Source organism: Danio aesculapii, chromosome 19 (assembly GCF_903798145.1).
Source record: "Danio aesculapii chromosome 19, fDanAes4.1, whole genome shotgun sequence".
Classification (NCBI taxonomy): domain Eukaryota; kingdom Metazoa; phylum Chordata; class Actinopteri; order Cypriniformes; family Danionidae; genus Danio; species Danio aesculapii.
In genome coordinates this window covers 36441541-36466045 of record NC_079453.1, presented here as the reverse complement: position 1 = coordinate 36466045, position 24505 = coordinate 36441541, and the positions used below count along the sequence as shown (strand labels likewise).

Sequence of the window (24505 nt, the reverse complement as noted above, 5' to 3'; positions counted from 1 at the left end):
TATATAATTCACTTTATTTTAACATTCAACAACTCTGTTAATAAACAGAGCACTTCTGTGAGGTAGCTTGAACAATCAAGTAATAAATAATATAGATTCTTCACTTTTTGGACTTTAGTGAAACAGTAAATATAAAAACAACTAATAGCAAATAGCACCTCAACTTAAAATACCAGCAGGCAATCCCAAGTTTACATTTCTCACAGTTTGCTATGGCAATGTTGTCGTCATCAACTGTATAATACCCCCACACCACAGACATACTCTTTTATGTCTTTTATGTACACTTTCCGCTTTAAGCTGCTTTTACATATACTTTGCTTTCATTTAACCAAAGTGATGTCATGGCGCACGCATTGCCGTTTCTGTGTGAAGTCAAGAAAGAGGTCTAACTCTGTGCCACCCCATAACTATAGATGTGTTCAAAAATAATAATAATATATATATATATATATATATATATATATATATATATATATATATATATATATATATATATATATATATATATATAGTTGAAGTCAGAATTATTAGCCCCCCTTTAAATTTTCTTTTCTTTTTAAAATTTTACCCAAATGATGTTTAACAGAGCAAGGACATTTTCACAGTATGTCTGATAATATTTTTTTCTTCTGGAGGAAGTCTTATTTGTTTTATTTTGGCTGGAATAACAGCAGTTTTTAGTTATTTAATAGACATTTTAAGATCAAAATTATTAGCCCCTTTAAGCTATATATTTTTTCAATAGTCTATAGAACAAACCATCGTTATACAATAAATTGCCTAATTACCCTAACCTGCCTAGTTACCCTAATTAACCTAGTTAAGCCTTTAAATGTCACTTTAAGCTGTATAGAAGTGTCTACTCTAATTATATTTAGAAAAATATTAGAAAAATATGTAGTCAAATATTATTTACTGTCATCGTGGCAAAGATAAAATAAATCAGTTATTAGAAATGAGTTATTTAAACTATTATGATTACAAATGTGTCAAAATCTTCTCTCCTTTAAACAGAAACTGGGGAAAAAAATAAACATGGGGGTGTTATAATTCTGACTTCGACTGTATATAAATTCTAGAAATACTTCCCGTGTTGGCATGGGTTTCCTCCTGGCGTGGGTTTCAATCACAGTCCAAAGACATGCGCTTTGGGTCAATTGAATGAACTAAATTGGTTGTAGTGTATAAGTGTGTGTGTGCAAATGTGAGAGTGTATGGGTGTTTCCCAGAACTGGGTTGTGGCTGGAAGGGCATCCGCTGCGTAAAACATATGCCGGAATAGTTGGCGGTTCATTCCGCTGTGGCGACACCTGATTAAAAAGGGACTAAGACGAAGGAAAATGAATGAATGAACGAATTCTAAAAATATCTAAATCAGAAAAATCTAAACTCTATGTATACTGAAATGTATTTAAGCTACTGTATCATAATATAACAAAGTCAATAAGTTCATTAAATAATCTAAAATTAAATGAAATAATACAAATATTTATTTGCTCAAACTGAAATCCCAAATGTATTGTATTAATGTATTGATGCTCATACAGCGAATAAAACAAAGCACTTTTGTGTCATAATTATACAGACAAAATATATCGTGGCCTTTTAATATTCCATTAGACTAAGGAACGATATAAATAGATGACTAGTGTAGCCTGTGTGTTCAGTTTAATAAAAGGCTTTATGATGGATAATTAGAGTAGACTGAACTCTATAATGTTGTGTCAAGACCAATATTACCAGAGTGTAGTCATGATGTTTTCCTTTCACACTCAGGCCATTAAAGCAGAGACAGATGGGCTGAGGGAAGAACTGGAGATCGTACGAACACTCGGAGCTGACCTCATCTTTGCCTGCGGAGAGACTGAAAAACCAGAGGTCAAGAAGACCATTGATGAGGTAAGAGTCTTGAAGAGTGATTAGCCAATGGGAAACGGCCAAATTGATCACATTTCAATAAAATATCTCTGTGTTTTTTGGAATTATAGATGAATGGTGCTTGGGAAGGCTTGAACCGCACATGGAGAGAGAGAATGGAAAGACTGGACGAGGCCATGACTGCTTCTGTGCAGTACCAGGATGCTCTTCAGGTGTCTATTACTCTGATGCAATCACAAAAACTACTCTGATTGCTCATGCAAACTGTTCACAATCATCCCTTTATGTCTCCTCAGGGCATGTTTGACTACTTGGACAATGCTGTCATCAAACTGTGTGACATGCCAGCCGTCGGGACAGATCTTAGCACCGTCAAACAACAGATCGAAGAGCTCAAGGTTGGAATCAGATCTTGTCTCCATTTCTCTCTCATCAGAACACCATTAAGAAAAAGATTGACATTTTGTCTTTGTACATCTCCAGCAATATAAAGTGGAGGTGTACCAGCAGCAGATTGACATGGAGAAGCTTTCCCACCAAGGAGAGCTGCTGCTCCGGAAAGTGAGCGATCAAACAGACCGAGACATGATCCAGGAGCCTCTCACCGAGCTTCGACACCTGTGGGACAACCTGGTGGACAAAATCACAGTCAGACAGGTGAGGAAACAGAGACGTTTTTGATGTGTTTGGTTGGTCTGATCACAAATGGACAGGGCTAAATACAGGGGTAAATGAGGTCTGAAATGTTTTGTAATTGTCCACTTTTGACCACTTTCAGAGCTACTTGATAATAATCAATATTTAGTTTGAAGAGACAAAGTAAGTTGAACTATTGTATCTTATCAGTTCTCAACTACACTGCAAAAAATGCTTTTCTTACTTAGGGCTCTATTTTAATGATCTAGGCTGAAAGTCTAAAGTGCATGGTGCAACTGTATTAAGTGAATGTCTGAATCCATTTTTGCTGTTTTAAGGATGGAAAATTATGCTCTGTGCCCCGGTGCATGGTCTAACAGGGTTGTGTTTATTCTCTTAAAGAGTTATGAGTGTGTTTTGAGCATAACCTGCATTAAAGCAGTCCGTCTCATCTCCCATCCTCTTTAAGAGTCAGTTGCGTTGTGCAATGGCGCATTTGCTATTTACATGGCGAGAAAACAATTAAACAGATCGTCTGTGACCATCTGCAAAAAAAACTGAGTTATATCCAAACACGCGTCCTGTTTTTATGCCCCATGATGCATATGTGTCCAAAACTCGGCAGGTGGACAAATCTAAACTTGTTTTTATTAAAACAAATATAAATATGCATAAAATAAATAATACTGCTAATAATAACAACATTATACAAATGCAAATTGTCATGAATAAACTGAAAAAGCCCCCCGACATGAAGAAGGCATGGAGGCAGTGTTTTTATGTAGAAAATAATCTTTTTTGTAATATTTTAATTCTTTCCTTTCCTTCATATGTAAATATATTTGTGTAATGCTGTACATCATGTGTGTATTAAGTAATGTGTAAGCACTTGGACCTGCATAGGTGCATAACTAACACACTCTGCACTGCACTTTAGACCAGCTTTTAGGTGACCCATAAGTCCACAAAGTGGTGCAAATGCAAATTAGGGTTGCGCAGGTCTGAAAATAGCAACAAATCGCACCGTACACACCTTGCGCCTTATTGCGCCAGGTGTATGAAAGGGCCCTTAGAATTTTTGTCTTGTTTTTAGTCAAAATATTTCAACATCAAGAAGCATTTTCTAGAAAAGTAAACAAATGTGGTCTTGTTTTCAGAAATAATGTCAAAATGTAGTATTAATACCAACAAACTTTTAGAAGCATTTTCTAATTTCTAAAAAATACTTGTTTTCGGAAATAAGTCAAAATTAAGTGATTTTTTCCCTCTTAAAACTAGCTGAATAAACTGCCAATGGGGAATAGTTAAACAGTCTTATTTCAAAGTTTATTTTATTTACCCCGCTGGCAGATTATTTAGCTTGTTTTAGGAAAAACTCACTCAATTTTATATTCTTTCTGAAAACAAGACATTATTTCTTTGCTTTTCTAGAAAATGCTTCTTGATTTAAAAATTTGTTGGTATCTGGACTAGAAACAAGACAAAAACAACAAAAAAAATTTTGTTTTTGCAGTGTACAAACCCACAGTGGTGTAGATTTTTGTAGAGCACAAATAAAATGCTGCTCTCTGTATTTTTTTTCTGTATGTAAATTCTGCAAGATTATTTCATAATAGTAGTTTGAAAGCTAGGAAAAAGATCATGTATAGAACCCTATATATAGAACCATAAACATATGTATAGATTGTGCCCACAAAGAAATAAAGAATATGGTCAAAAATGTGCAAAGCAGATGCATTAATACAAATGTACTCCAACTATATGAATGATTTATCATTACAGTTTTTACCTATAATATAAAATGTAATGTAAATTCAATCAGAAAATTCTGAAACCACTGTTGATATAACAGCAAACTTTATTAATACTTGATTGTCTTTTGTCTCTTTCAGCACAAACTGGAGGGTGCGCTGTTGGCTCTTGGTCAGTTCCAGCACGCTCTCTCTGAGCTGCAGTCTTGGCTCAGTCATACTCACGCCACACTTGACACCCAGCGACCCATCAGCTCTGACCCCAAGGCCATCGAAATTGAGCTGGCTAAGCATCACGTACGACACACTGGGGCTTCATTTTTTGAAAAACCCTGCTTTTTATTTCCTTTAAGTGAAATCCTTTAACAAGCTGTCTCTGTAGGTTTTAAGAAACGACGTGCTGTCCCATCGGGCCACAGTGGAGACGGTGAACAGCGCAGGCTCTGAGCTGCTGGAGTCCAGTCCTGGAGATGAAATCAACCACCTGAGAGACCAGCTGGATGAGCTGAACCGCAGCTGGAAGAACCTCCTGCTGAAGACGGATGAGAGGCAGAAGCTTTTGGAAGCTGCCCTGCAACAGGTGCTCGGGCTATTACTACATCATTATGCACAGAGATCAGATTGAATGCATCAGTGAATAAAGTGCATTTGTATTTGTCTTGAGCGTTTACAATGCCTTATAATCACGCTGATTTAGTAAACTTCATACACTTTCTGTAATGCCGAGTTCTGACTGCATTATTTTAGTCCCAATTTTGACTTGCTGACAGGTTTTGAGAAATCGCAGACAAATGCCAGAAATCACTTGCAAATTTGTGCTCGTTCACGAGAGAAACAATCACACAGTGTGAACTATTAAAGACGCGATCTGAGAGAATCACAGATGAGTCGCTGACACCCATCAGATATTTGACACACTAAATATCTGGAGCTGTCGGCGATTCAAATCATGCCGTGTGAAATGTGTTCTGATTGAAAATAACATTGGGGATTACCTACACCAATAAGAGAGCAGCATCCACTAGTGTGGGTATCTGCAGGCCAGCGGGAGGTTGGGGGAGAGGTTTAAAGGGTCTTATTTTTTAGTTTATTTGGACCCAAGAAATGGAGGAAAAACTAGTGTAAATTGGGCAGCAGTGTCTGTCTGACGTGTCATCTGAGCAATACCACAACCGGGTCCAAAAACAAAAATAAGTTGAGGAGAAATTGCTAATTCCCTTCAAAACTCAGGTGAGCAACATATGTAGGTTTTCTACCCCACTAAAGGCTTTCCTTTTCATTATGTAGTTAATAACAAAAGATATACGACGTCCTCACGTAGTTTCATGTCACTTCTCATGTGTTTGATTGTGAGATGGCGATTCATGCAGTGTGAAAACCCCTGTCGCCGATCCATCTTGCAGTGTAAACACAGCAGCAACGAGATGCTAGCCCAGATAGTCATGCAGTGTGAAAACATCCGTGACGCCACTACTTTAAAAATCGTGCAGTCTGAACTCGGCATTAGGGCTACACAATATATGATTTACACAGTAATATCGCAATCACATAGTCACATCGCAGGATTATATGATTTTATTACAAGATAAAGATATTATTATTTTGAAATCATTTATACAACATTGACCATGTTATTTTACTTTTGATTGTTCAGAAGACTCTTCAGAGAACAATAAAGCTCTGTTTATTTCACTTTTATCCTTGCTCTGTTCTATTTATATATGCTTGTATTTTATTATGATTCATGCAGATGCACTGTTCTAAAAAAAGACTTGATCATTACAATCTATCTAGATGAATGAAATCTTGCCAAATATGAAATTATATTCATATCGCAATATATATAGCAGAAAAACAAATATCGCAATGTCAGATTTTCCCAATATTGTGCAGCCCTACTTTCTGTGCATAAACAATAGCTCTCTTTAATATTGTAGTACAGGTGTCGGATCAATTAGCTCATTGTCTTTCCTTTGGATGTTTTTTTTGTCAGGCGGAGGGTTTCCATGGAGAGTTGGAGGAGTTTCTGCAGTGGCTCAGACGCACAGAGAGTCAGCTATCTGCTGCCAAACCCACAGGTGGCCTGCCTGAGACCGCCAGAGAGCAGCTGCAGCAACACATGGTACACAAAATGAGTTCACCTCTAGACAACGAATTTGATAACAAACCACCCTCAAATACAAAACCTATAGCAATTTCACATTCTATTTTATTTGGCAAGCCTGGTATTTTAGTATTAGTTATCTACTAATATAGTGTTTGTTAATAGTTTAAATTAGCTTTTTAATTTAGGATTTTTTTTTCAAATAACATAAAACATTTTTAAACTTTGCTAGCACTTTAGTACCAGTTCTCACTATTATCTAGTGGTATATTACTTGCCTGTTATTTAGATATTGGCTGTTTATTAGTACTTTATTAGTATTCTTCATCCCTGATCCTACCTAAAGCCAAATACTACATTAACCATTAATAAGCAGCAAATTGGGAGTTTATTGAGGCAAAAGTCATAGTTTAAGGTGCTGTATGTAAGTTTTTGACTCCTCTAAAGCAAAAAAATACCATCATATGTTTGCAGATATTTAAGAAACATGCTTAGTGAACATTCTTGTTTATCTGAAAAACTGAAGTCAGATATTCTGCTTTGAAAATGTTGGTTATGTGCCGGAATGGCTGTTTTTGTTTTGGTTCTTTTAACCCGCCCACTGCCACTTTAGCCAATTATATTTCAGCACCCCGGGTTGCCTTGGTAGAAAACCGCGTATTCTATTAATTCGTTCGTTCATTCATTCATTCATTCATTCATTCAGAAAGACTATCAAAGCATGGGTCTGTGACCAAAATGCGGCCTCTGGTGGACAGTAGCAGACTCAGAAATGAGATGCAGATTCAGAGTTTCACATGAGGTTATTAATTAGCAAATAACAACACGCTTTATGACGAGATGTGTAGTGAAAAGCAATTTGGCTGTTTGCACCAGACGAAACACGAAAGAAAATTTAAATACAGCCATTTAGAAGCGAAGAATAGTGCACTTACGCATGAAATGGTAAGGTTTATAATGTATTTAATACATATTAACCCTCTTTAACATTATTAAATGTAGATGCTGAATCACTCATGTGTTTAGTCCTAAAATTCAATTTCAAGCAGTTTATTTTATTTTCAAGATCTGAGGTGAACTGTCTGCTGCTGCTTTCAGTAGTATAGCAATAAATGTCATGTAAAACGGCATTCAAACTCACATATTATCATTTAACACTGAATAAAGCACACAAGATGTACTTGAGGTGATCATTGTCATAGTTTTCTGATGTTCACCTGTGAGAAATAGAAGCCGTTTCTAAGATTTCAATTTCAGATATTGGTTATTGGTTAGAACAAAAGCTTTTAATATGGAAAATATTCCTTCTATCGGGTGCCGTTGCTTTAGTTTAGAACACGGTTTAAATCACTCGCTCCTGTTGTCAATCTGGCAACCTGTGCTAGCGTTTGTTTTGCTCCAGGAGTGCAATACCAAGTTCAACCACTGGGTGTCAAACTTACATACTGCACCTTTAATGGTTTATTAATAGCGATATTTTTACCCTAAAATAAAACATGACCTAAATGTTAAGTTTTTGTTAAATATAACATGGTTGTTAAATGAAGATCTTGTTGTGCTCTGTTTAAAGGAACTCCAGGCTCAGTTGGCCCAGCGAGGTGAGCATTACCATCGGCTATTAGATCATGGAGAGTCCATTCTGCTGGCCAGAGGAGGAGAGGACGCTGGACCCGGTACCACCCAGACACAACAGAATCTGGCCATGCTACAGAACAAGTGGGCCAGTCTCAATACCAAAATGGAAGACAGAAGGGTAAGGAAACCAAATGTCTTTAATTTCATATTTATTGATTGATTTGTAGTTCATAAAGTATCTCGGTAACACTTTAGTTTAAGTGCAAATTCTCACTTTTAACTACCTGCCTGTTTTTAAAATACTGTACATATAAAGTACATATTCTACATGATATTTTTTCTCATGCGTAATCCTACCCAATACCTAAACCCAACTACTATCTTATTAACTGTTATAAAGAAGTAAATTAGGAGTTTATTGAGCTTAAAGTTGTAAGGAATGGTTTATTAGAATTGATATTTGTACCTTAAAATAAAGTGTGACCATTATTCTGCTTTTCAATGCTAATCTTTCTGTCTCTGTGTCCTTCTCTTTGCACAGGGTAAACTGGAGGAAGCCGTCTCACTGGCGACAGGTTTCCAGTCCTCCCTGCAGGACACCATAAACTGGCTGACACAGGCAGAGCAGACTCTCAACATGGCTCAGCCGCCCAGTCTCATCCTGGACACTGTGCTCTTCCAGATAGATGAGCACAAGGTTGGTCACAAATAATTAGACTTTAAAATATTTGTACTAGTTTTAACTAAGTGCTACTTTATTTAATGTTTTAGTTCAATTATTCAGCATAAGCTTCTTTTAAAAAATGTTTAAACAAATTTAGGGTCGCAATATTTTGACCAAGTATTAGTATTTGTTTACACCAATGCCTGGTTTAAACAGTCAAAAGGACAAACAATGTTGCATAGTGGGAAGCAGAGTGTTTATGGTTAAAGCTAGGTGTAAGGTGATATCCATTTAATAAATAATCTCATTTACACTCAGTATGGTATTATTGCATACTGTTTTATTATGATGCCTTAAAAGAATAGATCCCCCCAAAATGAAAATGACCTCACTATTTACTTTCCCTCATGTTGTTTTAAACCTTTATGATTTTCATTGTTCTGTTGAAAAAAAACAACAACATATTTTAATGTTTTGGTCACGAAACACCAAAACACATTTTTTGAGATGCTGACAGTCCTATATGTGTCCTACGCTGCTAAAATCACTATCAGGACACATATTTCACACAAAAAAAAGTGAAAATTTGTTGTTTTTGCGTTATTTTAAGCAAATTCGTTTTTCCGGTTTGAAAAGAAGTTTTGAAGCTGCGTCACGACGATTAGATCATTGTGTAAATTCCAGCGTGGAGACTGGATGTCTGTACCAGGGGTACAACGTGACGTCTTTGGGTTTTCATCATTAAGTCAAGATTGTGTATGAGGTGCAATTTCATTAATATGCATGATATAGCTTCGAAGACAGAGAGACGCCACGTTGTGTTGCCAACTGTAATTAAAACAAGTGGAAGAAGAATTGTTTGGAGACATGGGTCATCAGTGTTCTGCAATGAAGGTTTTGTTTTCATTTCTCCCTTATGAGAGCACAGCTGGACAAAAATATGTTTGTAAGGAACCTTTTTTTACCTAAGAGTTTTTCGCATCTGGAAATGCTGAAAGCGGATTTGCCGCTCGTCGTGGGGGGCATGCATGACACATTCCTGAATGAAAATAAAAGTGCCAAACTGCAGTTAAAGTAAACAAAATAATAATTTGCTAAATAATTTGATTACTGATGTCCATGTAAACATAGTCACTGTCTTTCTCCCCTGTGTTCGTGTTTGTTTTGTTTTGCTGTGAAAATAAGTGCGTGCTTGTACTGAAACTCTCCTTTTCATGCAAATCCTTCCCTCTTTCGCGACTCAACACTCCCACCTAAACAAAGTTGAAATCACCCCCTTTTCTGACTTTTTTCAAACTAGAGGTGTGAAAACACCCTGCTGAGACAGGGTGGGGGGGTTTCATGGCCCTTTAAAGAATGCTGGTTGATGGCACCAATTGATATCCATAGTAAGGAAAAAAAATATTACTATGGAAGTCAATGGGTGCCAGCATTCTTTACAATATACTCAAAGTGAAGGGTGAGTAATTGATGACAGAAATTTCATTTTGAGGTGAACTATCCCTTTAATATTGAAGTGCAAATAGCATCAACATTTAGACATTTAGTCATATGGCAGACGCTTTTGTCCACAGCAACTTACAATTGAGGAGGAATTCAGCAATTCACCAAAAAAAGGCAATACACAACTATTTGTGCTCAGAGAATTTAGTATATTCAAAATATATGAACATATGAATTTTCAAATACACTTACCTATAGTGTAAATAGAGTATATTGCCATTTGTTCTTCTTGTGAATTGCACATTGCTGGTAAAATGCTGCAATTGCTTTTTGTAAATGGCATCTATCACTATTTACACCTGGTTTAAATAACCACTGCCAAATTTTGAATAGTAGTGTGTATATATTTTGCTTTGAAAGACTTGAGTCATCTGTTCTTGTGTATTGCAGGTGTTTGTGAATGAGGTGAACACTCACAGAGAGCAAGTTCTGGCTCTGGAGAAAGCTGGCTCTCAACTGCGTTTCGCCAGTCTCAAACAGGACGTGGTTCTCATCAAGAACCTGCTGCTGAGCGTACAAGCCCGCTGGGACAAACTGGTACAGAGATCACTGGACAGAGGACGCCACCTGGATGAAGCCCGCAAGAGAGCCAAACAGGTCAGTTTTGCTTTTCCTCACTCTGTCTTAGACATATTCGATATTCATTAATCTTAGGTGATGTTAATTTGTTAGCTATTGCCTATTAATCCTTTAAAATCATAGTTGTAATAAGAATACAAGTCATAATTGTTTTATTAAATGGAGTTAATAATTAATAAAATTGTTGTATTTTAAATTTAATTGTATTTTTATTGTAAAGTGTTGCCTATTGTACTTCACAATCCTTTTAGAATTTAATTTGGTTAAAATTTTGTTTACTCTGACAGTGTATATACAATAAAACAATTCAGCCCAAAAAGCTTCAGCGATTAATTTCTATAAGAAAATCTGATACCATCATAAGTCTTCTCTGTGTTGTTATGGTCATGTCCGCCTCTGTGTCTGACATCTGACAATCTTATCTAGTTCCACGAGGCCTGGAGGAAGCTGACCGACTGGTTGGAGGAAGCAGAGAGCAGGCTGGACTCTGAGCTGGAAATCTCTAATGAGCCTGACAAGATTAAAATCCAGCTGGCCAAACATAAGGTACCGTTAATGTGATTTAGTGAAGCTAAAAATGTTTAGACTAGTCTCTAATGCCCTCTGTCTGTTTATATCTGTACTGCAGGAGTTCCAGAAATCTCTTGGCTCCAAGCAGCCGGTTTATGACACCACAGTGCGTTCTGGGAAGGCCATGAGAGACAAGGCCACACTGCCAGCGGATACGCAAAAACTGGACAACTTGTTGGGTGAAGTCCGGGACAAATGGGACACAGTTTGTGGAAAGAGTGTAGAGAGGTGAGAAAGTCTGTGATGTAGGAGTTACATCATTTGGGAAATGATTATATATATGATGAAATTGGAAATAATTTGGGGTGATTTTCTCTTCAGGCAACACAAGCTGGAGGAAGCCCTCCTGTTCTCAGGTCAGTTTGCGGAGGCTCTCCAGGCACTTGTTGACTGGCTGTACCGCGTGGAGCCTCAGCTCGCGGAGGACCAGCCGGTACATGGAGATCTGGATCTTGTTTCCAACCTCATGGATTGTCATAAGGTACTGATGTGGTTCAAATCCTGATGTTTTTTAGAAATTAAATAGAGAATTAATTTAAAAACAGTTTAAATCTCCAACAAATCTCAATACTGAGTTTGGAATGTCAATATATATTCACATATCTTTATAAGGATTTTTTTAAAGTTATGCACAGTAGCTATGATTCCATGCAAAAATGCTATTTAACTTTATGCGCATAACTGGAATATCGCATATAAGACGAATAAGTGCGAATAAAGCAGCGTTTCCATCCAACGAGTCGAAGAGAACTAAATCATCACTTCCTGATTAACTGGCCCCAAATATTAAAAGTAAAAACGAAATTTGCTGCGGTAGAAGCTGTGTGGATCTTTTCTTTATTTCATAAATGACTTGAGCCTCAGAAGACAAATGTCGACACACATTGAACGCATGGTTGTGTTTGAAGGTGTGAGACGCGGAGTGCAGATGCTCTTGACAATTCTGGAGGTCATTAATAATACAATAACACTAATGCTGAGATGGTTAAGCTGTTTTAGAATGACCAAAACAACAGTTCAGATGTTTTACAGTGTGCTCAGCCTGCTGGTTTGTCCATTTACACACATTTTTATCATGACATGATCTCTTATACCAAAATCACATGACTTTTTAATGCGCATACTGAAATTTGTTCGGTAATAGTGTTTCCATCATAGTTTATGTGCATCTTTTCTTATCGAATAAAACGTTTATCCTACTCTTGAAAATGCGCATAAAAAGCGTGTGCGCATAACAAAATTATGCGCATCTTGGCGTTTTCATCAACCAATTTTTTTTTAATGCGCATATCCAAAATGCGCATAAAATAAGTGGATGAAAACGTAGCTAATGACACGAAACCCTAAATGATTATTTAGTTTGTTTCAATTAGCATTTTTAGTTGATTGATTTATCCTATTACCACTACACCATCTGCAGTTTACATCCTTTTTGTCACTTTTATAACAGCTTTAGTATTTAGTAGTGTTTTCATTATTATTGGGATTTGTACAAGTTGCTTTAAATGCTTAAATTGAAGTTTTTAAAATTATTAGTGCTGGAAAACCTAAGGAAAAGGTCATGTTTTTAAATGGTTCCCTAAAAAGTGCATGAAATGAATTAAGATGAGACCCATTTGGTGTCTGCATCAAATCACTTAAAAACGAGATTTTATACACATAAAAAGCTAATTAAATGACACGTTAATATATGTTTCAAATTATTTTCAATTATCATTGACCCACTTCCACCATTAATTCTAAATGCAGCTTAAAAATGTGATCGTCCTGGAATTTTCTGCTGCATTATTAATGCAGTGCTGACATTCGTCCCAAAAGACGTTCCTAAATAGGAAAGATCTCCAAGCAACACCGCTGTTTTTATTTCTCCGCAGGTCTTCCAGAAAGAGCTGGGGAAACGCACCAGCAGTGTACAGGCTTTGAAACGATCTGCTCGAGAGCTGATGGACACCGGCCGAGATGACACTGCCTGGGTCAAAGTTCAACTGCAGGAGCTGAGCAACCGCTGGGACACTGTCTGCGCCCTGTCCGTTTCAAAGCAGACGCGCCTCCAGCAGGCTCTCAAACAGGTACGGCTGACCCTTATTTACACTTCAAATGTAATGCTTTTGAAAGACGTGTGTATTGCTCAGCAAGATGATCAAAGAAAAAACTAATAAAACTAAATAAATATATATATAATTTAAAACAACATTGTTTATTACATGAATTTAAGTTCAAATGCAATTGACTCGTGCAGGGGTGGAGCAGACATTTTAAAAGTAGGGCAGGTGGCAGCTGAATGAGATCCAAAAGTTTAAATTTATATAATTATTAATCACCTGTTTCTAAAAAGTGAGGGAGATATATCCCCCCGTCCCCCCTGGTCTGTTATAATCAATTATTACTGTGCTTAATTGCTAATTGCTTATTAAATTACATTGCTGAATTTGTTTATAAAAACTGATAAAATAATAAAAAATTTAATATTTCTTAAATTATTTTCTTCCACATTTCATCAATATTATGTCCTTGACAAATTAAAGCATTTAAAATGGTAATAATAATAAATATTATATATATTTTTAGCACTTTTCACATTTTGCCAGCAGCTAGCTCTCTGCAATTCTCACATGGTCACCCACTGAAGCTAAGCAGGGCTGCACCCACTCAGTACCTGGATGGGAGACCACATGGGAAAGCTAGGTTGCTGCTGGAAGTTGTGTTAGTGAGACCAGCAGGGGGCACTCAACCTGCGGTCTGTGTGGGTCCTAAAGCCCCAGTATAGTGAAGGGGACTCTATACTGCTCAGTGACCGCCGTCTTAAGGATGAGACGTTAAACCGAGGTTCTGACTCTCTGTGGTTGTTAAAAAATCCCAGGTTTTCTCTTCCAAATTTTCCCACTGGCCTCTGTCCATCATGGCCTCCTAACCATCCCCATATTATAATTGGCTGGTGTGTGGTGTGCGGTCTAGCGCAATATGGCTGCCGTCGCGTCATCCATGTGGATGCAGCACACTGGTGGTGGATGAGGAGATATTCCACTTGTGTAAAGTGCTTTGAGTGTCCAGAAAAGCACTATATAAATGTAAGGAATTAAAACTATGAAGCAGCACAGCTTATTTCATCACTAATGATAATAATAAGCATCAAATCAGCATTTAAGAACAGTTTTTAAAGGACTGTGTGTTGAAGATGCTGACTTACCTGGCTGCTCAAAACTTCAGCTTTGAATCACAAAAAACATATATTTACAGAAAATCATTTGAAATGTAAATAATATTTATCCTTAATATTTAAAATTTAAGTGACTTTATCAAGCAAATAAAGTCTTGTTGATCACAGGAGACGTCTTTCAAAAAACATTTTAAAAATCTTACCAATCCCAAACATCTGAGCAGTAGTGCAGCGTTAATCTTCTATTCTGACTCTGTGTTTTCCTGCAGGCAGAGGAGTTCCGCACAGCTGTTCAGATGCTGCTGGAGTGGCTGTCAGAGGCAGAGCAAACATTGCGCTTTCGGGGCGTCCTGCCAGAAGAAGCAGAGACTCTGCAAGCTCTACTGCACACACATCGAGATTTCATGCAGACAGTGGAGGAGAAGAGAGTGGATGTGAATAAAGCTGCTGGCATGGGTGAAGCCATTCTCGCTGTGTGCCATCCAGACTGCATCACCACTATCAAACACTGGATCACCATCATCAGAGCTCGCTTTGAAGAGGTAAAACATGAGGAAAATCTGAAATGTGCCATCAGAACCCTCTCTATGCCAATGGTCAAGACCAGCATGAGTCATACACAAAATAATATGTTCAATATATAGGAGCAATATCACACAAATAGCAGTGCGATGTGGCTGTATATCGGCACTGGTGGGAGGCATGCGTTTAGTGTTCCACCAGTGACGATATACAGCCACATCGCACTGCTACGAGGGTGATATTGCGTTTATATAACAGTTCGACGGCATAGTCGTGTATATAAAAAAAGAAAATCAAACACGAAGACTCTCAAAACCCTTTTGTATGGGGAACTACTTTTCTTCCGCCATTCATTTACATCTGCAGCTCACGTCAGAACAGCAGAAGCAGTTACTAATTCACCAACGTCACTTTAGAGCTAGTATTTGAATGATTCTCTAGCGTAATATCTAAAGTGAAGACAAAACAGGTGATTTTGCTCACATTTTAAGATTATAAGGCTGAACGGCATGAAATGCCATCAATCTATCAACAAGCAGACATTCAATTTCAGATGGAAGTACAACAACATACTGAAATAAAAGTCTCATCAACTTCCTGTTCACACAGACTTTAAGAATGAATACAAAGTATTGAAATCACAAATGTATTTGTTTTTGGGGAGCCAAAGGGACCAATTCAGTGGTTCAAAAGGGTTGTATAATACAAACACCATATGTTTGATGTACAGGTGCTGACGTGGGCCAAACAGCACGAGCAGCGCTTGGAAACAGCTCTGACTGAACTGCTCAATAACGCTGCGCTACTGGAGGAACTCTTATCATGGCTGCAGTGGGCAGAAACCACGCTGGTGCAGCGCGACACTGAACCCCTTACACAGGACATCCTGCAGCTCAAGACACTCATCACTGAGCATCAGGTGAACACATCGCACTGTGGCTTAATTTGAAATGCATTCTTTAGCGCTGTTTCTTACGACTTGATTTTCTTCCATCAGGTGTTTATGGAAGAGATGACCCGAAAACAGCCCGATGTTGACAAAGTGACTAAGACGTACAAGAGGAAACCAGCAGAACATCCCAGCAGCCTGTCAGACAGGAAAGGAGCCCGTAAGGAACTTTATCATCAAAACAAAACCTTTACATGCACTACTGTTCAAATGCTTGGAGGTGGTGTGATAATTGAATGTTTGATAGAAGCGTTTTATGCTCACCAAGACTGTATTTATTTGATCAAAACCAAAGTACATCAGTAATTTTGTGAAATATTGAGGTTGAAAAGATATTCATATATTTTTAAATGTTTTTAAATGTAATTTTTTGATAAATAGACATTTTTGGCCAATATACCTTGAGCACAGCCAATAACGATTTTTTTGACATAAGTGCATATAGTTAAGTGGTTTCTAACTTTTTTGTTCATAACAATATATAACTTTTACAAAAGAGGTTTACAGTTGAATACAATTTTAAGATTAAGAATTACAGTTTCATATTTAAATAATGATATTTTACTCAGTTTTTACCTGATGGATTTAATGGTTAATAATTAGGAACAATAATCCTATTATTTTTACAAAAAATTTTATCTAAAGAATTCATATTTTATAGAATTTTTAAATCTTCACATCTGATTTATGACACGTTTTCAAAGATAAACAGTTCTGGTTCATCAATGAAATTTTTGACTTGTTGAAGGTCAACAAAGTAAGTAAGTAATATAATGTAATTTCGTTGTTTAGGTTATTCTATTGCTTGTATTGTCCTATTTTAAATTATTTAATGTTTTCTTGTGGTCTCGTAAATTTGCTCATCGTGGGCCCTGGACAAATAACCAATCCAAAAAGATGCTTCCAATTTATTCACCACTTAAAGAACAATTTAGCACAGTTATAAAGCATTCATTAGGGCATTATTAGGGCATTCATTATGCACTCATGCAGAACTTGTAGAGTACTGTGCTATTCTGAGCATATTTTTCTGTGCCTTTCCTGCAGGCAAACACCAGCAGCAGCAGCAGCAACAGCATCACTCAGTGCAGGTGACAGGTGGTAATCCTCGCCTCACTCAGCTCTGCTCCCGCTGGCAGCAAGTATGGCTGCTCGCCCTCGATCGCCAGCGTAAGCTCAATGATGCCCTCGACAGACTAGAAGAGGTACAACATACTACAATCTGTGAAATTCTCAATAAGTTTGATGTGTCAGATGACCCTCTTCCTATTGAAAAAACAAAAGTTGTATCCAAGATGGCCGACTTCAAAATGGCCACAATGGTCACCACCCATCTTGAAAAGCTGCCCCCTCACATATACTAATGTGTCACAAACAGGATGTTAATATCACCAACCATTCCCATTTTATTAAGGTGTATTTATATAATTGGCCCACCCTGTAGTATTTTGATCTATTTTGATTGAAGATGCAATTTTCAGCTGATAATTTTCGGTGGCCAAAAATTCAGTGCACCCCCAAAATCAATTGATGAAATCGAACAGTAGAAGTGAAAACTAATAATCTTTCTCCACCAACAGCTTAAAGAATTTGCCAACTTTGACTTCGATGTGTGGAGGAAGAAATACATGCGCTGGATGAACCACAAGAAGTCTCGTGTGATGGATTTCTTCCGACGCATCGACAAAGACCAAGATGGAAAGATCACCCGCCAGGAGTTTATTGATGGCATCCTGGCCTCAAGTATGTGCACACGAAGTACATTTTTATGTGCATTTTTTAACTTTAGTTTAACAATGCATTACGTTCGCAGAGTTCCCTACCAGCAAGCTGGAGATGACTGCTGTTGCTGATATCTTTGACCGTGACTGTGACGGCTACATTGACTACTATGAATTTGTGGCTGCACTGCACCCCAACAAAGATGCTTACAGACCCACAACAGACGCTGATAAGATTGAGGATGAGGTGCGGACAATTTAATATGATGAAATTTTGATGCATTTAAATGTAACTAAATTCAAATGTTTGTTTTGCAGGTCACAAGACAAGTGGCCCAATGCAAGTGTGCGAAGAGGTTTCAAGTGGAGCAGATCGGAGAGAACAAGTACCGGGTGAGAATTTGGATGTTTTAATACATTTATTATGGCATTTACGAAGTAAGACTAACACTCAGCAATGCTATGTCATCACCACACCTCCTCATTCAGACCATCCTTGACCCTGCCATTGAAATCTTACAATTTTAACCATGCTAGTTATGCAAGTATGACTGGAATAAAGCTGCACCAGCCATTTTGTGTGTTCGCAAAACCACCATAACACTTCACAGCATCATCAGAGTATGTTGTGTGCCTCCCACCATCCGACTAATGATCAACCCATAATCCCAACTGCCACTGAATGGTCTTTCATTGTTCAGCATCATTAACCATTGGTTAATGATCTTTGTATTAACTTGTTGCATTGCACAGGCTACAGATCCACGATGCTAACTCCACATCCTGACATCCGTGCATCTTTGTTTGTCTCTTTCTCACTTCACCTGCTGCACTTTCCTCATTGTATTTGTTGTCAAGCAACCATTCACAAGCACTCCATGCTTCCCATGGGAATTTCTTCCATTGTGTGCTGTTTTTAGGAATCGTTAAAAGGAAATTAATTATTATACCAAAACAAAAGGTCAATGTGTGTTCATGTCTGTTATTTCACTCTTTTTTCTTTCTTCTTGTTTTATTCCTCCTCCTCCACGCGCACCGGACTTATTGTAGTTCTTCCTTGGCAATCAGGTAAAGTGTGAGCAGTGTTTTTGTGACTTGTCCTCTGAAATCTGTTGCCTCTGCGCAGTTCCCATGAGCGCGCGCTGTAGAAGCTTGTCTTTTATTCTGGGGTTTTTTCAGACAGCCAGATCTAAATCGGTACAGAACAGTTTCTGCATGGGCTTGCTAAGAATTCCCTGTGGACAGGCCACATTCTTGGCTGCTGTCTGAAATGGGGATTTCTTTAGTCCCTTCCTGCTTTCTCAGCGGGCATTTCCTGTCTGGGAGACAAAAATTGCAGCACTATCGCCAAAATATTAAACGCATTTATATATACGCCTTCCAAATCCAGAGGCAGATTTCAAAGGGGTTAGCTTTTGTGTTGTGGTTGGGATGTGCTTGTTTTATTTTATTGAAAATCATTTATCATGATCAGGAAATGGTTCGGATTTACTGCGCTCTCTATTATGATTTTAGGGTTGTTTTGGCTTTTGGTGGTGGAAAACTATCCAACGGCTGATTTCTTGCCTTCGAGAAAATAAACCTTCCACCAAAGCAATTCTTTGAAGTCAAAAAGGACAAACGTCCAGGGAAAAGTTCCAGAGGATTGCTGTGGTGTGTGGTGTTTATTGTAGAGATGGGATTTGTGCCGGGCATAAATCAAGTAGAATATAAAACAATGTGGTTTGCTGCATGTCGCTGTGTGATTTGCTTTGATTTTCCTGGTGCTTCAGAATATAATTAGTAGAATCAGCTAATTGTTAAATGATCTTAAAGCAATAGTTCACCCATTTTAATTTACATTTTTGTGGAACATAAAAGGAGGCATTTTGGTATCACTTTACAAAAAGGCTGTATTAGTTAATATTAATTAACATGTTTGCTAGCATGAACAATGCATTACAGTATTAATTCATATTTGGTAACATTTGTTAATGGAAATAAAGTTGTTGAATGTTATTTCATGTTAACTCACTCTGCATTAACTAATGTTAACAAGCATTAATTTGTATTCATATAATTTAAACTTTTACAAGAGTATTGGTTATTATTAGCTCATGTTAGTAAATACGTTAGCTAACATTAACTAATGAACCATATTGGAAAGTGGGACTGACATTATAAAGGTGCTGTATGTAAATTTTTGACTAAAGTTTCTTCTAAAGCATAAAAATACCATCATATGTTTGCAGATAATTAAGGAACATGCTTAGTGAACATTCTTGATTATCTGAAAAGCAATGCTGAAGTCAGATATTCTGCTTTGAAAATTTGCCTAACAAGCCAAAACATGTCTTGGTTTTGGTTATTTTAACCTGCACAGAATAGTGCACTCACTGCACTCCAACGGGATGTAAGGTTTATAATATAATTAATACATATTAAACCTCTTTAACATGATTAAATGAGGATGCTGAATCACTCATATGTGTTGGCTTGCACTGAGTCACAGATCTGAAGTTCAAATTTAAATGGTTTATTTTATTTTCAAGATCTGAATTATCTGCTGCTGCTTTCAGTGGTATGGCAGTAAATGTCATGTGAAATGTCATTCAAACTCACATTATCAGCATTTAACACTGAATAAAGCACATGAGGTGTACCTGAGGTGATCATTGTCAGTTTTCTGTTGTTCAGCTACAAGAAATAGAAGCTGTTTCTAAAATATCAATTTGAGGTGTTGGTTAGAACAAAAACTCATTTTAATATGTAAAATATTCCTTTTATCGTGTGCCATTTCTTTTATTTAGAACACAACTTAAATCAGCCTTTAGGCTCGATAGTCAGCCATGCTCCTGTTGGTCCTCAATCTTTCAACCTGTGCTTGTGTGTTTTGATCCAGGAATGTAATACCTAGTTCAACCACTGGCTGTCAAACTTACATACTGCACCTTTAAGAATTTGTCATGTATATTTCTCCATAATTTCTCCTTTTTTTTCCACATAAATACATTTAATGGGTGAACCATACCTTTTAAAGACGTTATTAAATTCTCCTCCTTTTTTGTTTGTTTGTTTGTCCTCTTCCTTTTCTGTAATTTCTCTTTCCTCAGTTCGGAGACTCACAGCAGCTTCGTCTTGTCCGAATCCTGCGCAGTACCGTCATGGTTCGGGTTGGAGGAGGCTGGATGGCGCTGGATGAGTTCCTGGTAAAGAACGACCCTTGTCGAGGTAAGTCTGGCACAACAGCTAGAAGAAACCTGCTATTAAGGGAGACAAGAAAACAGGATTCTTGGAAGTGCTCAACACTCTGTCAGACAGCATTATTCTTACTCCCATCAACATGGTTTTTGCTCATCTTCTTTTCTTTGAGTGTTCTCATCTTTTCAGTCCTCGCTGAGTTCACTCTCATCTCATCTTCCATCACTTCCCCATTACATCCTGACCTCTTTCCCACGGTGGTTGTTTTATATGCATGGCCTTCACATTTGGCCCATTCTCTCTATCTCCCTGTCATCCTCTGTTTTTTATTTTCTACAATTGTAGTGCATGATGCATGTTCCTTAGGTCTCTCCCTCCCTCTTTTTCTGCCCCGTCCCCTATCTCTCTTTCTCTCTCCCCAGTGCAACATCCAGGACTTAAAATCTTGCGTTCTGACTCCAGCAGCTCCATATCATCTCGCATAGGTTGGGTTTTTCTCTCTCCTTCTCGTTCAGATTTTCTTCTTTTTCCACTCGTTTGGTTTCCCTCTGGCTCCCTCTGTTTCACTCACACTTCGTTTGATTCTCTGTTGCTTTGCTGTGCTTTGCTGACCGTGACACTGATCTAACCGGCGCCCCACCAATCGTGCTTTGAGAATTCTGGCTTAGCCGTTGACATCACTTCCTGCATTTTGACTTATGATACTTACACGGGCTATATGTATGAATTTTCAAATATTATTTGTTTTTTTGGCACTTTGTGTGCAGCTTGTAACAAAACTTAAAAAAACAAACAAATTCACATTCCCTGACTTACATTAATGATTATAAAAACACCAAAGATTTATATGTTATTTGTCCTATTATTTTTGTTCTGTAATTAAGTGAATGAGTGTAGAATGTTTACATGTGCATTAATATAAGCAAAGGCACTAAGGATGCTTTCACACTTGCCACCTTCTCAGCTGGTTTGTGCTCACACCAGCTGCGTTTTGAATGGCACACTATGCACTATGTGCTTATGCACTTATACACTCAACAGCATAGTATATGTCTGTAGTGTTGTCCCAAATGGAACACTAATGGTTTTTACTAAGCGCAAATTCAACTCGTTTCCTTGATGATGTTTGACGGTTGCCAGATTAGTGAAATAATGATCAAAGTACCAAATAATACCTGCTGTGAGTATAACCGCATTCACCATCAGGAGGCGCTATACTCCCTGTCAAAGGAGAATTCTGCTTTCACAATCCAAAATAAATAAAATCATCCAACATGAGCACCTGAAAGCTCCGCCCCTTCTGCTACTAAGCAAAGCTGCGGTTGTTGAGTGTGTGAAGTGTCCAACATTCTACACTTTATTTTACCAGTTGAATAAGTGCTGCATCTGGGTATTTAAAGTGCACTTATTATTTTTAGAGTTTCCAGTGCGAATGCACCACTTGCACTATTTATTCTACAAAATGTCGTAGAATAGTGCATAAGTATGCAATTTGGGATGCACATACCGTCTTTTTTCCTTCTGAACCTCGGTACGCTTGCATCATCAAACTGCTGTTGCCAAGGCGCCAAAATGGAAAGACGTACGCACATCATGGTCGTTCCGCTTTTAATGAATCTTTTGGTTTTGGTAACATACAAGCTGCGTCCCAAATGGCACACTATGCACTTATGCACTATGTACTTATGCACTTACATACTCAACAGCATAGTATACGTATGTAGTGTCGTCCCAAATGGAACACAAACAATTTTTATTACTAAGCGAAAATTCAAACCGTTTCCCTGATGACGTTTGACGATTGCAAAGTGAAATAAATGAGCAAACTACCAAATAACCTGCCGTAAGTATAACCGCATTCACCATCGGGAGGCGCTATAATCACTCTCGTAGTAGAATTGTGCTTTCACAATCCAACATGTAATTCCACATGAGAAAGCTCCGCCCCTTCAGCTACTGAGCAAAGCTGCGGCCGTTAAATGTGTGAAGTGTCCGACATTCCACACTTCATTTTACCGGATGAATAAGTGCAGCATCCAGGTATTTAAAGTGCACTTATTCTTTTTAGAGTTTCCAGTGTGAATGCACACTGTTTATACTACAAAGTGGTGTAGATTAGTGCATAAGTATGCGATTTGGGACGCATATACCATCTTTTTTGCTTCTGTTGCAGTAATATTAAAAAAAAAAGGTTCATAAATAACGTGATGTCTGCAGAAGTTTTGGAGGAGGCAAGCAGACATTATTACTGTGTTTGCACTCTTTCAGATGGACTCGGGTACAGTTCGTGGCTGCTCACCCGAGTCCAGAAGACAGCATTTACACTAGCTAAACGTACCATACTTTGATGTCAAACGAACCTGGGTGTGGACCAAAAGTGCTAGTGTGAAAGCGCTCCAAGTTTCTGGTTGCAGTTCACATTAACAGCCACAAGTGTCACTAATAACAAAGATTTAAAAATTCTACATACAGCCCCTTTAATGCCGATTGATATTCCAAGATTGTGTTTGTATTATTCCCTTTTGTTGCCAAGCAAGAGGTCTTAAAGGAAAGTTCGGCCAAAATGTAAATTCACATCTTGTTCTAAACATGTAAGGGGTTTTTTGTGGAATGTAAAAGAAAAGATTTAAAGTGTCGTAAATTCTAGATGATTGAAGTGTGTTAAATATCTCATACATGTTTGGAACAACTTTAAAGGTGAGTAGATCATGTGTGAATTTTCATTTTTGAGTGAACTGTCCCTTTGAAGGGATCGCGAGTGTGTGTATGTGACTCTTTCTGCGGGATGGTGTGAATGCGTGTTTTCACGTTGTCTCTTGTGTCTCTCAGTGACGGTCACTCCTGGCTATTTCTGCTGCAGAGGTACCTCATCCTTCTCTCCTTTCCCACTTCTTAACTCTTCTCCTGTTTGATGCCATCTGTCTGTCTGTTCCATTCTCAGCCTCTAATACTTCTTGTCCAGCTTGGGGTCCATCCCATCATTGCTGTGTCTTAGTATCTGTTGTGTGCGTGTGTGAGCGTGTGAGGATTATGTGAGGTCTATGTGTCAGCTAGCATCATGCTAACCATTGAAACCAGGCTTGGCCAGGCCTGGGCTTGATTTCTTTCATGTGTGTCCTGGATGAATATTGCAAATGAAAAAGCATCCAGGACCAGGGTGTGGCCAGGCTTGGGGTTTCTAATATTGTTTGAAGCAGCTCTTAAAGAGCAATTACTCATGGAGAAATGAATTACAGGCCCCACCTGCTTTGTGGGGAGGAAATTACATGGTGTGGCAGTTATCAACTACCCTGCTCTTACTGGGTTTGATGGAAAAGCGAGTGTCATGCAGTGTTGGGGAAGCTACTTTAAATGATGAGAAGCTTTTGCAATCTGCAGTTTAAAAGCTACAGTCAAGTTAGACTTTTGAAAAGTTATTTAGCTATACGGCAGGCTAAAAACAAAAACTAGCTACACAAACCATTTAAGGGAACAAAATCTTATTAAAGTTGCCATCAAACAGAAGTTAAGATTGTCATTTTTACCAATATCATGACGTATATCCACTTGAAATGGTCCTGAGATGAGAAAAATATTAATAATAATAATTCCTTGCATTTATATAGCGCATTACACAGTTTTGGGGAGAATCTCCTCATTCACCACCAGTATGCAGCGTCCATCTGAATGACGCGAAGGCAGCCATATTGCGCCACCCCCCACCTTGGGGATTG

General features: G+C 37.9%; 1 protein-coding gene across 1 annotated transcript in view; it reads left to right on the top strand.

The window, feature by feature from the left end:
* Nucleotides 1-24505, top strand: part of macf1a (microtubule actin crosslinking factor 1a) — a 388147-nt gene that overhangs the window by 352549 nt on the left and 11093 nt on the right. The window contains 25 exon segments of the mRNA XM_056479293.1: nucleotides 1780-1902; nucleotides 1992-2093; nucleotides 2178-2279; nucleotides 2365-2538; nucleotides 4410-4565; nucleotides 4651-4848; nucleotides 6262-6390; nucleotides 7943-8125; nucleotides 8489-8644; nucleotides 10505-10711; nucleotides 11120-11239; nucleotides 11322-11491; nucleotides 11585-11744; nucleotides 13138-13332; nucleotides 14690-14962; nucleotides 15673-15861; nucleotides 15940-16051; nucleotides 16939-17096; nucleotides 17472-17634; nucleotides 17705-17859; nucleotides 17931-18005; nucleotides 18663-18680; nucleotides 20705-20822; nucleotides 21215-21277; nucleotides 23622-23654. Coding sequence (XP_056335268.1) covers nucleotides 1780-1902; nucleotides 1992-2093; nucleotides 2178-2279; nucleotides 2365-2538; nucleotides 4410-4565; nucleotides 4651-4848; nucleotides 6262-6390; nucleotides 7943-8125; nucleotides 8489-8644; nucleotides 10505-10711; nucleotides 11120-11239; nucleotides 11322-11491; nucleotides 11585-11744; nucleotides 13138-13332; nucleotides 14690-14962; nucleotides 15673-15861; nucleotides 15940-16051; nucleotides 16939-17096; nucleotides 17472-17634; nucleotides 17705-17859; nucleotides 17931-18005; nucleotides 18663-18680; nucleotides 20705-20822; nucleotides 21215-21277; nucleotides 23622-23654 — 3532 coding nt within the window.